At 52.0% G+C, this 16171-nt stretch overlaps 1 protein-coding gene across 4 annotated transcripts in view; it reads right to left on the bottom strand.

Annotated features, from left to right (window-relative positions):
- The window catches only part of LOC123027252 (rho GTPase-activating protein 20-like), a 38805-nt gene that overhangs the window by 7856 nt on the left and 14778 nt on the right, over positions 1-16171 (bottom strand). For 2 of the 4 annotated variants that reach the window (XM_044437836.1, XM_044437838.1), the window contains exons 2-10: positions 10182-10264; positions 6707-6880; positions 6051-6200; positions 4102-4143; positions 3090-3174; positions 2448-2525; positions 1933-1999; positions 550-738; positions 17-192 (exon numbers count right to left, since the gene is read on the bottom strand). In XM_044437836.1, coding sequence (XP_044293771.1) covers positions 17-192; positions 550-738; positions 1933-1999; positions 2448-2525; positions 3090-3174; positions 4102-4143; positions 6051-6200; positions 6707-6880; positions 10182-10264 — 1044 coding nt within the window. Of the gene's footprint in view, positions 1-16; positions 193-549; positions 739-1932; positions 2000-2447; positions 2526-3089; positions 3175-3732; positions 3804-4101; positions 4144-6050; positions 6201-6706; positions 6881-10181; positions 10265-16171 lie in introns of those variants that run through there. The other 2 variants (XM_044437837.1, XM_044437839.1) reach the window with 2 other exon arrangements.

Raw genomic sequence — 16171 nt, 5'->3', positions numbered from 1 at the left:
GCAGAATCCGTCTCACCATAATTGGCTTGGGAAGGCTTCCGTCAGGACAAACAGCTGCCAGGGACAGGCCGAAGAGCTTCCGTGGTGTGGTTGGCGACTGGGACGCCGGGCTGCCAGTTGGGGTGCTGGTACTTCGGCGGAGAGCCCAGTCAATCAAAGACTTCTTCCGCTTGGTGTGCTTCTGCAAGGCTTCTGAAAGCAGAGGTGTGACTTAGGATGCCCCTTTGCAAAGCAGACATGGCACGGCCCAATGCCCAAAGTTTAAAAAAACTGAAGGGAGGCAAGGTGGAGGGCTCTCTGTTGGACTGGGCAATGCTCTGAGGACCAGGAGGTCCAATCCTGCCCCCACACCTTTCCCAGTGGAGACCCTCCTCTTCCTGAAGCTCCTGCTGAAGTTGCCACTTCTCCCCATGGGGAAAGAAACAGGCCCCTTGGTCATGCCTTGGAAGCCCGGGGTGGAATGAGTTTGATCAACCACGAAGGGAGAAAGGAAGAGCTGGGGGGGGGGGTTCACAAGTGGAGCCCCTCCAGCACTCAGGATGGTTTTACCTCCTTGCAGTCGCACTGGCACATGGGGCCTGGGCTTCAGGATGAACTGACACTGCCGATCTCCAGGGAGCGGATCCACGAGGGACTTTTCATAGTCATCAGTCAGCAGCGTGTTATTGTTGGATACATGGAGCTGGTCCGCAGAGTCCCGGAGGCAGCTCAGAATGACACTGAAGGGGTGCTCATGGCCTGTTGGAAGGGCGGACAGGGGAATCTCACCTCTGGCATCGGCTGGAGGAACTTGCCAAGGCGTGCTTGCTTTCCGATTGCCCAGCTCAGCTGGGACCAGCCAGCGCCGTGCGATGCAATGCAGGGAAAGAACTTACCTGTGAGGACCCAGGCCCAGAGAGGGTCCAATGAGTGACCTGGGCATGTGTGCCTTGCCCGCCACGCCACGCCAAGAAGACGTGGTGCCCCAGTGCGCCAGATCATGCCATGCAGAGAAGCAAGTGCCTGTGCTTCTTCCACCAGCTGAGAGACACATTCCCCACACACCTCTCCCTTCCTGCCCCTTCCTCAGATTCAGACACCACCCCTTCTGTGGATCAACCTTGCCACGTTGCACCAAGCTCCAAGCAGCTTTAAGCCGAGACGCAGGGCCTTCAGCTGTGTGCTTTGCTTATCATGGTACGGAGGTGCCCAAAGGACTGGCAGAGCTGGCACACGATTCCTGGCCAGTTCTGGGTGCTGTGGATACTATCCTGAAGTATTACCCAAAAGATGAGCCGATATGGTACTTGGCACACACTTATCAATCCTGGATCACCACGTGGCATTTCCTGGATCAGTGATGGCAAGCCTTTTAGAGACCAAGTGCCCAAACTGCAACCCAAAAGCCACAAATTTATCGCAAAGTGCCAACACTTTTTTTTTTTTCAAGCGGCATTTTAACTGTTAATATTATTGGATTTTATCTGGCCAGGGCGGCTTATTTTATACTGTATTTTTGTATTTTTAATTTAATGTTTATATTTTTGATTTATATTATAATTATTTTAACTTACTGTTGTAAGCCGCCCCAAGGCTTCGGCGAATGGGGCAGCATAAAAATGAGTTGTGACTAATGAGTTGCAGCTCATGACGTCATCACCCGGCGCCGCTACTCCTTTCCGAGCTTGCACATGGCCCCTATGTGCACTGTTACCCGATGTACGGCTGCTGGGGCGATGCTGGGGCCACTTGGCTCGCGTGCTGGCTGAGAGGGCTCAGCTTGCCGCCTGTGGCGCGTGTGCCATCGGTTCGCCACCACTGTCCCAGACCCTCTCCATTCCAAGATCTACCCAATGCCTCCAATCATCTGCCACTTGTTTCTGAAGATTTCACTCAGATTACTGAGGAAATGGATTCGTCGTGAACTATGACCAACACAAGATGAGCTCTTACCAATAAAAGGGTACGCAGGGTTGTCCCTTCCTGGTATTACCCAGAGCTGGTAGTCACTCGGCCTGCCCTGTAAATGGAGAAGGAGAGATGGGTGGAAACCAGATTGTGGGAAGGGGCCTGAGCAGCTGGACAGAGGACGGAAAACAATGGGAAGAGGTATCAACAAATCAGCTGGAGGAGATGGGTGTGGGATCAGGAAGTCAACAGCTGTAAATCTCATGGAAAACAACAGGGAATGCTGACATTCAGAGGAAGGGGAAAGGTTCAGTAGGAGGAAGGAAAGGCAGCCAGAAAGATACCAATCATAGCTAAAGCTTGACAGTATTAATGTGAAAGGCGCAAAGAGTGGGCAGCTCCACTGCAGGGTCAGTGGATGTCCCTTGAGCCCATAATCGACACTCAGCATTTCACCAGCCAATGCTTCCTAGAGACTTTTGGTGGCCACTCCGCATGCTTCACCTCCCCACCCCAGTTCTGCTCAGCCACCCCAGACAGGATTTCAAGTTCACACCCACCAGGAGGCCCAGCTGCTGAGTTGCCTTCTTAATGGTGTCATCGACTGTTTCTGTGTTGGAGACGCTTAACGTTGTGTTCTGGGCACAAAGAATAAAGGTGCATTTAGTTGCAATCAGAGAAAACTCAGCAGCTCTTCTTAGACAAGGTCTGCCTTTGCCTTTTCTCTGGTTTTTCCCCTGAAAAGATCCAGGTCACAGTGTTGGGTGTCTGGACTGTGGAGCAAGAAGGGCCAAGAGCCAGGATCCCAGACAGGTGAGAGCTCTGAGAACAGAAGCTTCTGGAAAGGGGGTGGCCTTCCCCAGAGCACTCCTGGATGCCCATGAAGGGGCAGGTGTGTTTGCAAGTGCACACATGTGGCTCCATGACATATAAGGTGGATGCATAGCCTGAGGTCCCAGTCAGGCCTCTTGGGCTCCGTTCTGGGCTCCCTGGATGGCCACAGCACCCTCCCCGCCCCCCCAGCCCTTTTCCCAACCCCCAGGGGTTAGCGGCTTTCTGGCTGACGTGCCCCTTTCCCCCCATTCTGAAGCAGTGAACAGCCTCCAGGGTTTTTGGAACGTTGGGCCCTGCAGGTGCTGCCTGGCCTGCCCTGGATTGTGGCCCTCAACATCATCTCCACAAAGGAATTCACTGCTACTCACAGAGGAGCTATTTTCACCATCCATCAACAAAATCGGCATTGGTAGACTTCTGGGATATTCAGTCCTCTTCACTTCATCGATGTGCCTGTAATTCAAAGATGTGTCACAAGATGGTAAATTCCAAGGTGCCAAGCATGGAGATGAAGATGGGTTGGGAAAGGGGCAAAGATGCTTCTAGAGAGCAGTTGAACATGCTCCTTTTCTGCTCTCTGATTTACCCCCTGCAGATTCTTGTGGCTGTGCATCAACTGGGGATAAAGGGTACCCCTGAGGTATCACCTACTCCCCTATATTTACTCTGCCCTGGGGATAGCTGGGAGATTCGTTTCAGTTCAGTTTTGAGCAGGATCTACCAAATTCAGACATCTCAGGAGCAACTGCAGACCTGAGCACAATCCGTAGCTGAAATATGTACATTTCAGAGCTTGCAATGGGATTCAAAGAACAGCAACACAAGCATTTAAACATGCGTACTTTAGGAAAACAAATGCACAAATACTGAAAAATCAACACAAATTCACTATAATCGATGGGAGAAAATGTGTACACTTAAAAATACACACGTGCGATGTATATATGTTGGAAAAAACACACGCACATTTTTTGTGATTTAAAAATATGTATCTTGCCATCTGATACTGACAACAGTTGGATTCAGCTCCAATGAGGGATTCGGAGATGCGCATGTTTGGCTGATTCACACATCCCAACTGAGCCCTTAGACATGTCTGAAAAGGACCAAAAGGGGTTGCAGCTGAGCAGCAGTTGCCACTAGTTTTGGCCAGTGGACCACAAATGAAATCAGCCCTCCAGGGTATGCCACAGAAACCCTGCGTGCTCCAAATGGGGCATCTGGTCTCCTGTGAGGGGCACAGGTAACAGCAAGTGGAACGACGCCGCTAGGGCGAAGGTTCCCCAACTCCAATCCAGTGTGCCACAGACGCCCAGCTCCTAGTGCCACGGACGCCCAGCTCCTGCCTCGTGTCCTGGAGACAGAAGATGCATTGCTCACCAGAGCAGTGTGGACAGCCATCTTTCCTTCACTTCAGGTGAGCTGCAAATGAGAAGCAAACACAGAGGTGGCACCGTGTTAAATGAGGTCTGGATCCAGTCCACTGGCATGCATGCAGACACGCTAAAGCACTGTCTTTCCGGCCAAGACCTGTGGCAAAAGCGTACCCCTTCCTGGTCCTGTTCTCTCTGGGGAGTATACGGATATAGACGGCAAAGTTGCCGCGCTCCATTTCCTGGCAGATGGTCTGGTCAAGAGCGCCTCTTCTGATGCTCAAAAACTCTTTTTCACATGCGCTCCTCCCCACCTTTTCTTTTGCCTGCAGTTCCTAGAAACCATTTCCCGTCTGGCATCTTAAATGCTGTAGGGGAAATGGGACCCTGAACCAAGATATTAGTCATAAAAGTAAAGGGCCAGGGCGTCAATTCTCCTAGCGAAAGTTCCTGCCACTACCAAGTCGGTGGATACGTCCCAAGAGAGACTACATGGCCCACTGGAAATGTGTTTCTGGATGCGATAGGGAGCGAGATTTCCTCTCCTTTCCTCCCAAGAAGCCCCAGCCATGAGGGGAGCCATGGCGGCAGTCTGGGGGACGCCCTCTTTGCCAGGGCAGGATGGGTCGCCCGTGCAGCTGCGGTGAATTTCTTTCCATAAATATGTACGGATGAGAGACACTCGCAGTCAAGGAAGTCCACGAAGGAAGCTTGCAGAGGACAAATTCCTTCTTCATTGATGTCATGAAATTAATTCTTCGACTTCTCAGATAAACTGAGTTTACCCCTTGGAAGGGAAAAGGGTTCCAGGCACAATTGCCAAAAGGCAAAAGGTCGCCAAAAGCACTGGCTATTTATGTATTTAGTTCTCAGTAAAGTGACATAAATGTTGAATTTGGCAGGGATGCGGGGGGTTTCTAAATGCCTTGACTCCCTCTTACATCTTCTGCCTCATTGTTCTTGCTCATTTTTTAAAGAAAACACAGAATTTGGGGGGCTTCCAGGTGGACACCTGAGAGCTTTCAAAAGAAGCCAAACCCGGATTGTATCCCTGATTATCTGCCATGTTAAGATAATTTCAACCTGATGTTGTGATGTTTTATTGTTTTGACTTCTATTCTATTGGGGTGCTTTGAATATTATTATTATTATTATTATTATTATTATTATTATTATTATTATTATTATACTGGTAGCAATATTCTGAGTTTTTAATATATGCCTGCTTCTTTGGGCACATATCTTTGTAAGAAAGCAAAGGATAAGCAGAATAAATTTTTAAAAAGTTTCCTCTGTGCGTGTGTGTGTGTGTGTGTGTGTGTAGGGGGGGAATATTTATTTATTGATCCACTATATTTATATCCCACCTTTTTTCTTCCCCGGAACTCAAAATGGCTGCCATAATCCTCCTCCTCTTCTCAATCTTATCCTCACAGCAACAACCTTATCCAGAGTCTGGGACTGGCCCAAGGTCACCAGGTTGCCCCCATGCCTGAGTGTGGACTAAAATTAAGGTCTCCTGCCCCACAGCCTTACCCCACCACACCACCCAGGCTCTTGAAACGGAAAGAAAGCCAAGCATCTCTGGGGTACAATGAAACTCGGTGGCCTTAAGAAGGACTCCATGTCCGAAAGGAGGGCAGGCTGTGCTCTGTCCCCACCAGGCGGCTTTGCTAATGGCAGCTCTTCCTTTCCCAACATGAGGCGCAATGTATGCACCCGGGAGACAGCGCAGGGATGTGGCGCAAGGCGATGCCAGCCACAGAGACTCCGCAAGGGCTCTGCTTGCTCAGACGCATCCTGGATGCAGTTCCTTGGGCACACTGAGTGCGGCTGCTGCCCCTTCCCCTCCAGCCCTTCAGAGGCACAGAAGCATCAGAGCAAAACTCCCAGCATGCCCCAGCTAGCCCGGCGGACATTTTTGCACAGAGGCAGCTGAAGGGGGCGACTTGTTACCTGTAAGTGACAACGTAGTTGGTGGTGGGCCAGCCGATCACAAAGGACGTCTCAGGGTTCATCTTTTTCTCCGACACCTCACTGAAGCAGGAGCCTGTCCATACCTCATTCAGGTGCACCTGCTTCTTCAGCTTCAAGCTGGAAGAAGACCTGAGTGCCAAAGCAGAGACCATCCTCGTTAACTCTGTTGGCTGGGGACAGGAGGGTTGCGGGTCCTGCCGTCTGCTTCAGGAGACAGCGGCAGGCTCAGTTGTGAGTTCACCCTCTTCCTGAACAGCTGGGACACTCACAGCTTTGCTCCAGCACTGGGTCAGCAGCACAATGCAGTGCTAACTCTAACACAATTCTGACTGCGGTACCCAAATGGGTTACTTTGCCAACCAGTGACAAGTGCTAAATTAGAGGGATTTCTGGTTTCAGAAAGAAGCCTGGTCAGAACTGGTTCCAGGGAAGTAGTAGGGTCATTTCTGTGACCTGGGCATCTCCTCCACCATCTCCCTTTACGAGCTGCCCAAATGTCCCAGCAAGCAATTTCTGTAGGCATGCCTGGTCATGAGGACTAGCGACCGTTGCAGGCGCCTTTGCAAAGCTGCCCTACAAGGTCCAGGGGAGCAGCGAATGAACAGGCAGTGAGCCAAATGGGCATTGGCACTTACTTGGCTTTGGCAATGATTAGCATGTCACTGAAGAGGAACAAGCGCCGCTCTTGCGTCTGTAAGCCCAGGGTAAGCTGAACATGCTCGTCCAAGATGAAAACAGAATTGGAGTCACCAAAGGCCCCAGCCGGCAACCCATTATCTGGATGGGGTGAGGAAAAAATAATTTCCCTGCTGGAAAAAGGGAAGAGCAAATTAATTGCAAAGGCATCATTATTTTGCCATGAAACCCTCTCCACCCACTGCTGTCTACCAGAGTCTGGGGGAAAATATTCCAGATCACTCAAAACAAGGTTGCTTTACAAGTTAGCCTGCACAAATTGGTCCCCTGAAGGGCACAATGAGCCCTCTTCCCCCCGGGATGGCTCAGAAGGTCAGTGATCGAGTGGAATCCAATAACAGGAAGAGTTTGGGGAGGACATTTCTGAAGTCTGGCCATGACGACCCATTTCAGACTAAGCTCAGGCTTTCCGGAAGACCACTTGGTGTGATTTTTACTCTCCAAACTGACCCTCCTGAATTGCCCCAAGCCTTCCTGCTGCCTCCTTCCATATCATAACTCCACTTTCTCCATGCAAACTTTGGTCTAACTCTTTGTTCTTTACCATCACTGAGGGCACAGACTCAGAGAGTCTGGCTCATCCTAAGCAGGCCAGAGCTGGCGGAGATGATCTTGAGCTCCCAGTCCACCTGCACTGCATTGCATTAGACAGCCGTTTTTGCTCCCCAGGAGCTGGAGAAGGAAGGAAAGGGCTGGATGACTCATGTCCAAGCCCCTCCGGTCTCCCCCTGCCCGCATCCGCTGGTGCACCCCTTTCTGCCCCTCCCCAAGGTCACCTTCCCAGCCTCAAGGAGCCGCCTGCTCAGTGCTGCCCACTCCCACAGCAGCAGGGAGCAGTGGAGTTCTGATTCCCAGCCCGGAGGCTGGCACACTGCCTCCCGACCTGAATTTGGAAATCCGCAGTATCACGCAGTCCCTCCCTGGAGGCCATCTGGTTGCTCCTTCCGTCACGCTGCACTCTGTGCTTGCTTTGCAAAGAACTCGATGATAAACGGAACGACGAGGACAAGCTAAGCTGCAGAATTCGCCGCCGCGAGATGTACTGGTGGCCACCCATCGGGACAGTGTGAAAAGGGGATTGGACAGATGCATGGAGGTTAGCCATGCCTTCTAGTCCTGAGGGCTTCGTGCTGCCTCCAGCATCAGAAGTGGCCTGCCAAGGAACACCCACTGTGGGAGCACTGGGCGGGAGGGAGCTGTGGCACCCACACTCTGCTCCAGGGCCTTGTGGGCATCCGGTTGGCCCGGGCATGAGCAGCACGATGGGCTGGATAGACCTGTGGCGGGACTTTTCTTGTGTTGTTTCGAGAGCAGATGCTGAGAGAGCAGGTCAAACCTCGCATTACGGTTCTCGGTGTGTGTATTTGCACAGGGTCATGGACTGAAGCCATTTTGTCCCTGTCCTTACAAAACAAGCAGCAAAGCACACGAAGGAGCAAAAAGCAAGCAAGAAAACAAACAAACGGGGTGCAGCAGCAGATCCCCAGGGACTGCCCATCATGGGAAATAAAAAGTCACCACTCGGGCCAGCCTCCAAGAAGTAGCTTTTCCCTGCATCCAAATAAAGCCAAGAATGTATTTCTCCTATTTGAGAAAATGGGTGGACTCCGGGAGAGTGAAAGGGCTGCTGGTTCACAAATTCCTCTCCTTTAATTTAAAAGCACTGGAAGTTTTACAAATAATTTCCCCAAAGCAGAGCAGTTAAGTGTGGCATTAAATGAAAAATGCTGCTCTCCTAAAAGGTTGTTTGGTTCTAAGTGTAAATCATTTAAGTTTTTATCTTGAGTTGAAAAGAAATATTTATTTCAGCTAAATAAACTGCCGTGAAATATTATTTATGAAGGCATTTTTGGAAGCGGACAAAGTGAGAACAAGGTCTTCCTTCATCCATCCACTCTCTGCAGAGGGGAACAAAAGCTCCTTCATGGTTTTCCCTGTTAAACAGATGCTGGGATGGGCGTATCATTCTACGGCAAGATCCAAGCGACAGATGGGACTGCAGGTAAGATATTCTGGTGCCCATGGGCAAAAAGTCCAAGACTTTGCACTCACTCACAGTCAGAGCGCCCGTTGCCCGCACTACTGCCTTGGATTGCACCCCTAATCTATCCCGAGACAAACTGAAACTTCTTCCATCTTGGTTGGACCATGCCTGCTTTCCTTTCTGAGTTGCTCTGCACATGGATTTCCAGGACACCAAATTGGATGGTCCTTTTTCCATCCAGTGAAAACTTAAAACACAGAAGCACCTATATGGGACCTGTCCAACTCATTCTCATTTAAGCCTCCTGAAATTTATTTATTTAGCACGTTTATATCCTGTCTCAGAGCCACTGGGCTCTCTAGATGGTTTACATAGTATTCATTCCAAGCGTTCCTAGACCCTGAATGTAACCTTATCAGTTTGGCAGGTTATGACCAATCCACATGATCAACGGATCGGTCGATCAATCGCTTATGTGGTGTTCCTGCCCCCATTTTCACTCGTGGCATTCTCCTGATCCAGGTTATTGCCCCCTGTGGGTGAGATGGCTATTTCCATCTCTTTCCCATCACCAAGGTTCTCCCAAATTTCAGAGAGGAAGAAGTTTCTCATATCTGGATGGGGAAGCAGCTCTTTGGGGATTTCTCTGAAAATGTGAAATCTTTGCATGCAGTGCACCTTCACACGGCAAAGATGCTCCCATCCTCTTGTTTTCTGGCATGAGCAACAGTCAGACAAGAGACTGGCTGAAATGTCTGCAGGGGTTCAAAGGCAGAGGCACACGCAACTGTCTTGCTAGACCTCTAGGCAGAAATGAGCATGCACGGAGTGGGAGACGTCTCGGTGATTCGGCGGCAGGCCACCTTCCTGCCAAGTGGCACTACTGACCTCGACAGGGTGACACAACAGTAAATCCTAGTCCAATTGCACATTTAGTTTGAGTATTTCCAAAAGTAACAGCAGGGCAGGAAGGGGAGGCGGAAGTGATTCAGGCTTCGGAGAGCCATCCCAGCAGAGAGATGCACACTGTGGCCCTGGTCAGGAGAGAAGGCATTTCCAGAGGAAATGCCCCTCTCCTGCCCTTCCCAGTGGGACTGGGACATTGTCTCGAGGCGAGGAAGAGTGCATCACTCATGCTTCCTCTTCGCTACTTGCTCCCCCAAACGTCCAGCTTCTCCCCAAAGCCCCTCAGTCCCACCTTCACCTTCACAGACAAGCCTTCAGCGCTAGCTGGAGGACGGGGTGATCCCTGCAAAGCCTCCTTTTGATGAAACTTGTTGCAGGGAGAGGAAGTGCACGGAAGCGGGTGGGATGCGGGTCAGCGTGACCCGTACAGTGAATTCTGCTTTCTTGCAGAAACCCGCGTTCCCTTTCCAGTCTGGGCAAGAACCTCCGCAGGCTCGGGAGGGTCCTGACGCAAGGCTGCTTACCTGGAGTGGCACTTGGACTTGCTGAGTGCTTTGCTCAGGGCTGCAGAAGTCGAGCGCCTCCTCTGAACAATGGGCTTCATTTTCTGTGAGAGGGAAAAGTGGAGATGGGTCAGGACGCCACCCGAGTTGCACCTTCTCATTGCCGAGGGCAAACTACGCCAGCAGAAAAGAGGGGGACAGCCCTTCCAGGGCTAAGATGCATGAGAAAGCTGCCGGAGACACCCTGGTTTGAATCGTGCCCCTCTTCAAAATCGCCCCATCCACGGGAAGTCAGCCTCTTAGGGGAAACAGTTGCGGCTCACTCTGCTCCCTGACATGCTACTTTTCTCTGGGCAGGGACTCTTCCTACTGGCAGGCAGCAGCACACAGCTCCCACCTACGTCGCAAAGAGGAGGGTCAAATCCAGGAGAGGCGGAAGGAGGTGGCATGCTGCAAGCACAGCTCTGCCAGGCCGGGTGGCCGCGAGCAACCTACGGGGTCACCTGACACCTGGCTCATCTCCCCCATCAGGCAACGCAATGGTGTCTGATAGTGCTGCACAGGCTGGGAATGGATGCCACCTTAACCCATTTACCTGTTTGCACAGGTGCGTACCTCCCGACATCCAAACAGCTTCTTTCCCATACCAGCAGGTAAGAATTCTACCCCTGGGCAAGCACAGCGGCAGCCTGTTGGGGATAACCTGCCAGGGGGAAGATGGCCCTGGAAGACGTACCACAAAGGGGACAGGACCTTTGCCAGTGTGTTGGCAAGCGCAGGCTCAGCTATGAGGAAAGCGCTCAGCTCCATCATGGACGGCTGTTCTGTTCGTCTTCTGTGCGAGATCATGGAAAAACATTTCTCAGCATCTGCGCTTGCTGTGCTTACTCTGGGGTGCAGGGGGCTGGTTCTCTTCCTACAGGAACAAGCTGGGTGTGGTGCCCATTCTAAACACCACAGGATATGTTATGACCACTGCTTATTTATAGGGGGAGTCAACCCTGCTGATGCAGCTCCCCAAAGGGCGAGGAAGTCCTTTTCCATGCCCTTCCTAGGGATATGGCTGTTCAGCTTTTTAGAAATCCTCTCGGTTTGCATTTCAACCCTGCAGCAGAAAAAGCACACGCCAGGGACTCCTGGCCTGGACTCCCCCAGGGAGGCCAGATCTCCCATGCAGAGCAGCCAAACCACTGACACCGCACCACGTTCATGCTTTGCTCTAAATAACTCTCTGTGCGTGTGTTTTTAAGACTTCCCAGAAAGCAAGTTCCTAAGACATGAGGAGGTCAGAACATGAGCGTGCAAAGAGCAGTTCTCGCTCCACAGGACCTTTGCTGCCCGAGGCGGCAAGGGACCAGCCCCTCCCAGCCTCCCCAGTCCGAACTGACTCACTAGAGTGCGTCTTGGCTCTTACTTCAGTGCTGGCAATAGGGAAGCCTGACCCACCACAGCGGATCCCAGAAGGGGATGTTTAGGCTGTCCTCATACACATTCATGCACCATGATGTCCCCAAGTCTGTGGTCCAACGGTGGGCCCAACTCTGGTACACATCAGAGCATTTTCCAGGCCACCTCGGCCACCCAGCTCCCCGACCCAGGCTGCAGTGGCGGGAAACGGTGCTCCAGAGCAGCTTCTCCCAACCTGGCACCCGCCAGATGTGGTGGCGCATCCTGGCGGGAATGATGGGATCATGCTGTGATACATCTGGAGCTTTCCAAGCTTTCTGTCTTCAAGTAATTATTTCGACATTCCATCTTTCTGCCTGAGGCATGGCAGAGAACTCACAGCTGCCAGGGCAGATTCACGGAGGCAAGCCAGCTCCTTTCAAGGAAATTGAGCACTGATCTTGCCAGGGCTGCTGGGGAAATCCGGTCTTCCCAGGTTCTTCATGGGACGCTGAAGAGGGGAAGCGGCGGAGACTAATGATGAACCCATGAAATGGCAGGGCACCTGAGAGCTGAGGCTGTGTTTGTATACAGCACCCTCAGGGCAAGCTACCAAGTCAGGGAGCCTGACTTTCCACAAGGAAAGGCTTTTCATGAAGCCTGGACCAGAAAGGATGCTCCACTCTCGGAAGCAGAAGTGCCCTTCCTCTGCGTGGCGCATGGAGCATTTCTCATCGGACCAGCATGCCTCCTCTAGCCTCTAGCTTTTTTTGTTAATTTTATATGTCAACGTCTGGCAGAGCTGTTGCTGTTGCTCTTTTATAAAGCTAGTTCCTAGCTCGAGACAGTGTGGAGATGCACTGGCGGAGACTCTGAGGAAGACCAGAGCTGCGAATGCAGGCAATGGAGTTTGCACTGAGGTCTGCACAGCTTTCTCTTTGGTCGCCCTCCCAAACGGACCCAAAAATGTAACCCTGCAGAGTAGCGATTCTTGCGCAAGGCTGCCGATGGGCCTGGCTTTTCTGCATATGAGGAATAAATAGATGTTTATTCCTATCGATATTTACCTCCTGGCAGGCTTTGACCTCCAGCAGCCGCTGACCCTCCAGTGATGCCCAGTGGCTGCAGCAGGACAGAGTGACGGCCGGTTCGGTCCGTCCTTGCCTATTTCGGTTATACTTGCAACCCATTCTGATTCACTGCTGGCACTGAGAGCAGTCCTGCCCTAGTACATATCATCACTCATTGCCATAATAAATGAAATGTCGCCTGATTCCTAGTTGGATTCGAAAGGATTGCTGTCCACCTGGAAAGCATTTGTCTTTGTCTCTTAAATATGCCCTGCCTGGCAGGTGACCAGGTCAAGCAAACCTGGTCCCTCCCTCCCTCCGGTTCCATGACTCCCACCACAGGATGGGTCAGGAGAGACTGTTCCAGAGGAGGTCCTCCCAGTTCACATTCCCAGCACTTCTCCCAGGGACGAGGCTCACTCCCTCCGGCGCTGCTCTGTTGCCATGGTGAGAGATCCACGTTTACTTAAACATACTTCAAAAGTGCTCAAAAACTTGCAACACTTTACACCGTGTTTGTGCATTGCTCATCCTAAAGCTGCCAATTCCTGCTTTGTATTTCTTGGCACGGAGACACTTGGGAGCCTAATAGGCTCATTCCAAACCCATGTATGGCCTGACGCTATCAATGTGGCCGGGCGAAGTGGCCCAGGGTTCCTTCTTCGCCGTAATCCTGGCATGCTCCCCGGTGTTATTGTCCAGACCATTAACTTAAGACAGAGCACGAGAACACCAAAACACCTGCCCTGCTCAGTACAGCAAAAAAATCCCCTCTGGCATTCCCGTGACAAAACAGACGTCAAGCAAGGCTTGCAGAAAACCTGGCCTTTGTTAGCAAATTCCTGAGCAGCCCGAATGCTCATTGGGGATGTAGGAGTTGCTTGCAAGGGGAACAGCCCTGCTGGTTGCTGGGGATCCCTGAAGCAGCCCCGAGCAGTAGCGAGATTAGCCACTGGCGGAGGCGATGAAGACAGCAAAGATCCAAACACCCTATTCAAATATCTAAACTTAATGCACAATACGCCTATCCATAATTCTCTCAACAACATGACATCTCTGTGTGACTAACGGTGGACTTCCCTGATTCAGAAAGCTGCTCAGTGAAAATGGGAGCTCACAGAAGGCAGATGGCATTTTATCCGTGCTGATGGAAGCCTCCCAAAACAAGAGCCTGCCCTGGGGGTCCCCCTTTGCAGCAGAACTGCTCCAGACTTCCCTTCCCTGCTCTGATCGCTATGCCTTTTCGTTTTCTGCTCCTCTTCCCACCCAGAGCCTCAACATTGCACGTTTTCAATAATAACAGTTATATTTGGCCCCAGAATCATGCAATTGCATTTGCATTCATTCATTTATTCTCAGTCTTTTGCAAGTGCAGAAATGTGCTCTTGCAACTGTCCAATACGTCTGGTCCTTCCTGGTTAGTTTTCTCATCAGTTTCAGCTGTCAAAGGGGGCAGCCAAAGCAGATATACCACAAGTGGTGGGGAGATTATATCTGCTTTGGCACATAACCTCCATTCTATGTACTGAACTGACCCTTCTCTGTGTCCCCCGTCTTTTCAACAGTGCCCCAAGCCTCCAGGTACACCAGAAAGAGAAGCTATTGGCCCTCTTTTTTCAACTGACTGCTATACTTACTGCATTTCTGGGACAGTTCTAACATCCCACCCCCCAGATATATACTCAAATTTAAGGGCTGGGAAAAAAGCAGAGTGGAATTTGCGCCAATTAAAGGGCTGGGAAACAAAAGGAGGTTTATGCACCAGAAGTAACTGCCATCTTACTGCAGGAGTGCAAATTTCCCCTCTATTTACTTGCAAACTTTGCAAAATATTCATGTCTGTTTTACAGCCATCCCCCTGCCAAAAAAAAAAAAAAGTTCAAATATTCCCAACTGTTAGAAATGAGTCCTATTTACAGCTTAACAGTTGAAGCTCTCTGGGCAGTCCACAAAAATTCATAAAACCCATGAATACATATAACGCACCACAAAATTCAAAATATGGACTTGGCAACCATTTAAACTGGCGCAACCTTTTTTCAGTAGCATTACTAGACCTGTGGAAAGACAGCCAGCCCAAATGTCCATTGACTACCATTAAATGCTTAAGAGGGCAGGGCTGTCTTAATGTGGCACCAAAGGACGGCAGGGTTGCCACCAGGTGGACCTCAGTGAGGAGGCCATTCCATAAGGCAGGGGGCAAACACTAAGAAGGCCACCCCCTTTGCTGCCACACGTGCCACTCAGCAGAAGGTCTCACGGGTGGGGTGTTTAGCGTCCCAGTAGCTCTTCAGGTGAGGAGAGGCCCTCCCTCAGGTCCTGGGATCCCAAGCCTTGCAACTGGCATGCCCTCCTGGATAATCCTACTCGGTGCCATTTGGCCAGGGAGCTGGGAAGGGGTTGTTAGCGCTCTCTGCCAGGCTGGCCCCTGACAGGAGGACAGCTCTGGAGGCCTTCAGCGGACAGCCTTGCTTATTTTCCTGCAGTCAGTGCAGCTGAATTCTCTGGCTAGGGCTGTCCCAGCCGCAGCCCTGCTTCTCTGCCGCCCATCCACAGACCACCAGTCGCAAAGGGCTGCGTCGTCCGGAGGCACAAGCACTGAGAGGATGTGAAGCCGGTTGGCAGCAAATATTTATGAGTTACTGTATCATAATTTGTCTTCCCTTGGCATTTTTACAGGGAAAAAAGTAACCACTCCATCCAAACCCAAACATTTCTGGGAATATCCAGAGTCTGAAGGTCCTAAACGACATCTGAGGGCTCCGCTGAAAGATCCAGCTTCTCTTTGCTCTCCAAGGAAGGGAAGAGGAGCCGTTTGTTTTAAAATGTCCTCAAAAAGAGGACACGGGAGGGGCGGGATCCGTCCCGTCGACAGCCAGGCTCTTGGCAGCTTTCCTCTCCTTGCCTCGGCTTAATTTCTTCTCTTGCGGGCACTGCAGGGAAGGGCTGCGCGGGGCGCCCGCGCCCGCCCTGCTGCGCTCCCGGCTTCCCAGGATGCCGCTCCGCCAGGAGGGCTGCCCTTAGGATGTCGGGAAGGGCGGAGCGGGTGGACGGCTCAGAACATGCCCTCAAAAGGAGAGAGGCCTTCGACGAAGCCTCCGGGTACGGCGCGCGTTGCTCAGCAAAACCCACGCGAGGATTCCCAGGGCGGGAGATGCCCGAGCAGCGCGCCGCGCCCCGACGGCATCCACGCCTCCTCTCGCCGTGGCCTTTCCCTTCTCCCTGCCGGGCTGGGCTGCGCGCAGGCAAGCGGGGCCGCGCCTGGGCGCAGGCTCCTTCCCGGAGTCCCGCGAGGCGCTTCCCGGGCGCCGAGGCGAAGCCGCGCTCGCCGTCCTGCGCGCAAAGGCAGCTGCGCCCGCGGCCAGGCACGCGCTTCGAAGGGGAAAGGGAACGGCTGAGAGAGCCCGGGAGGCCTGGTCTCTGCCGCCTCCTTGCACGGCCTTCTCGTTGTAACGGAGGACCGGGAATTCCAGCCCACTGGTTGCCGAGCGGGGGTGGATTTCCCCCCAGAATATGCATGGATTTTCCCGCGCTGATGCATTGCAGCAGATCCGA

This window comes from Varanus komodoensis, unplaced genomic scaffold (genome assembly GCF_004798865.1).
Source record: "Varanus komodoensis strain SLA01 unplaced genomic scaffold, ASM479886v1 scaffold31, whole genome shotgun sequence".
NCBI classification, from domain to species: domain Eukaryota; kingdom Metazoa; phylum Chordata; class Lepidosauria; order Squamata; family Varanidae; genus Varanus; species Varanus komodoensis.
The sequence above is the reverse complement of the archived record's forward strand: the minus strand, read 5'-3'. Positions and strand labels throughout refer to the sequence as shown.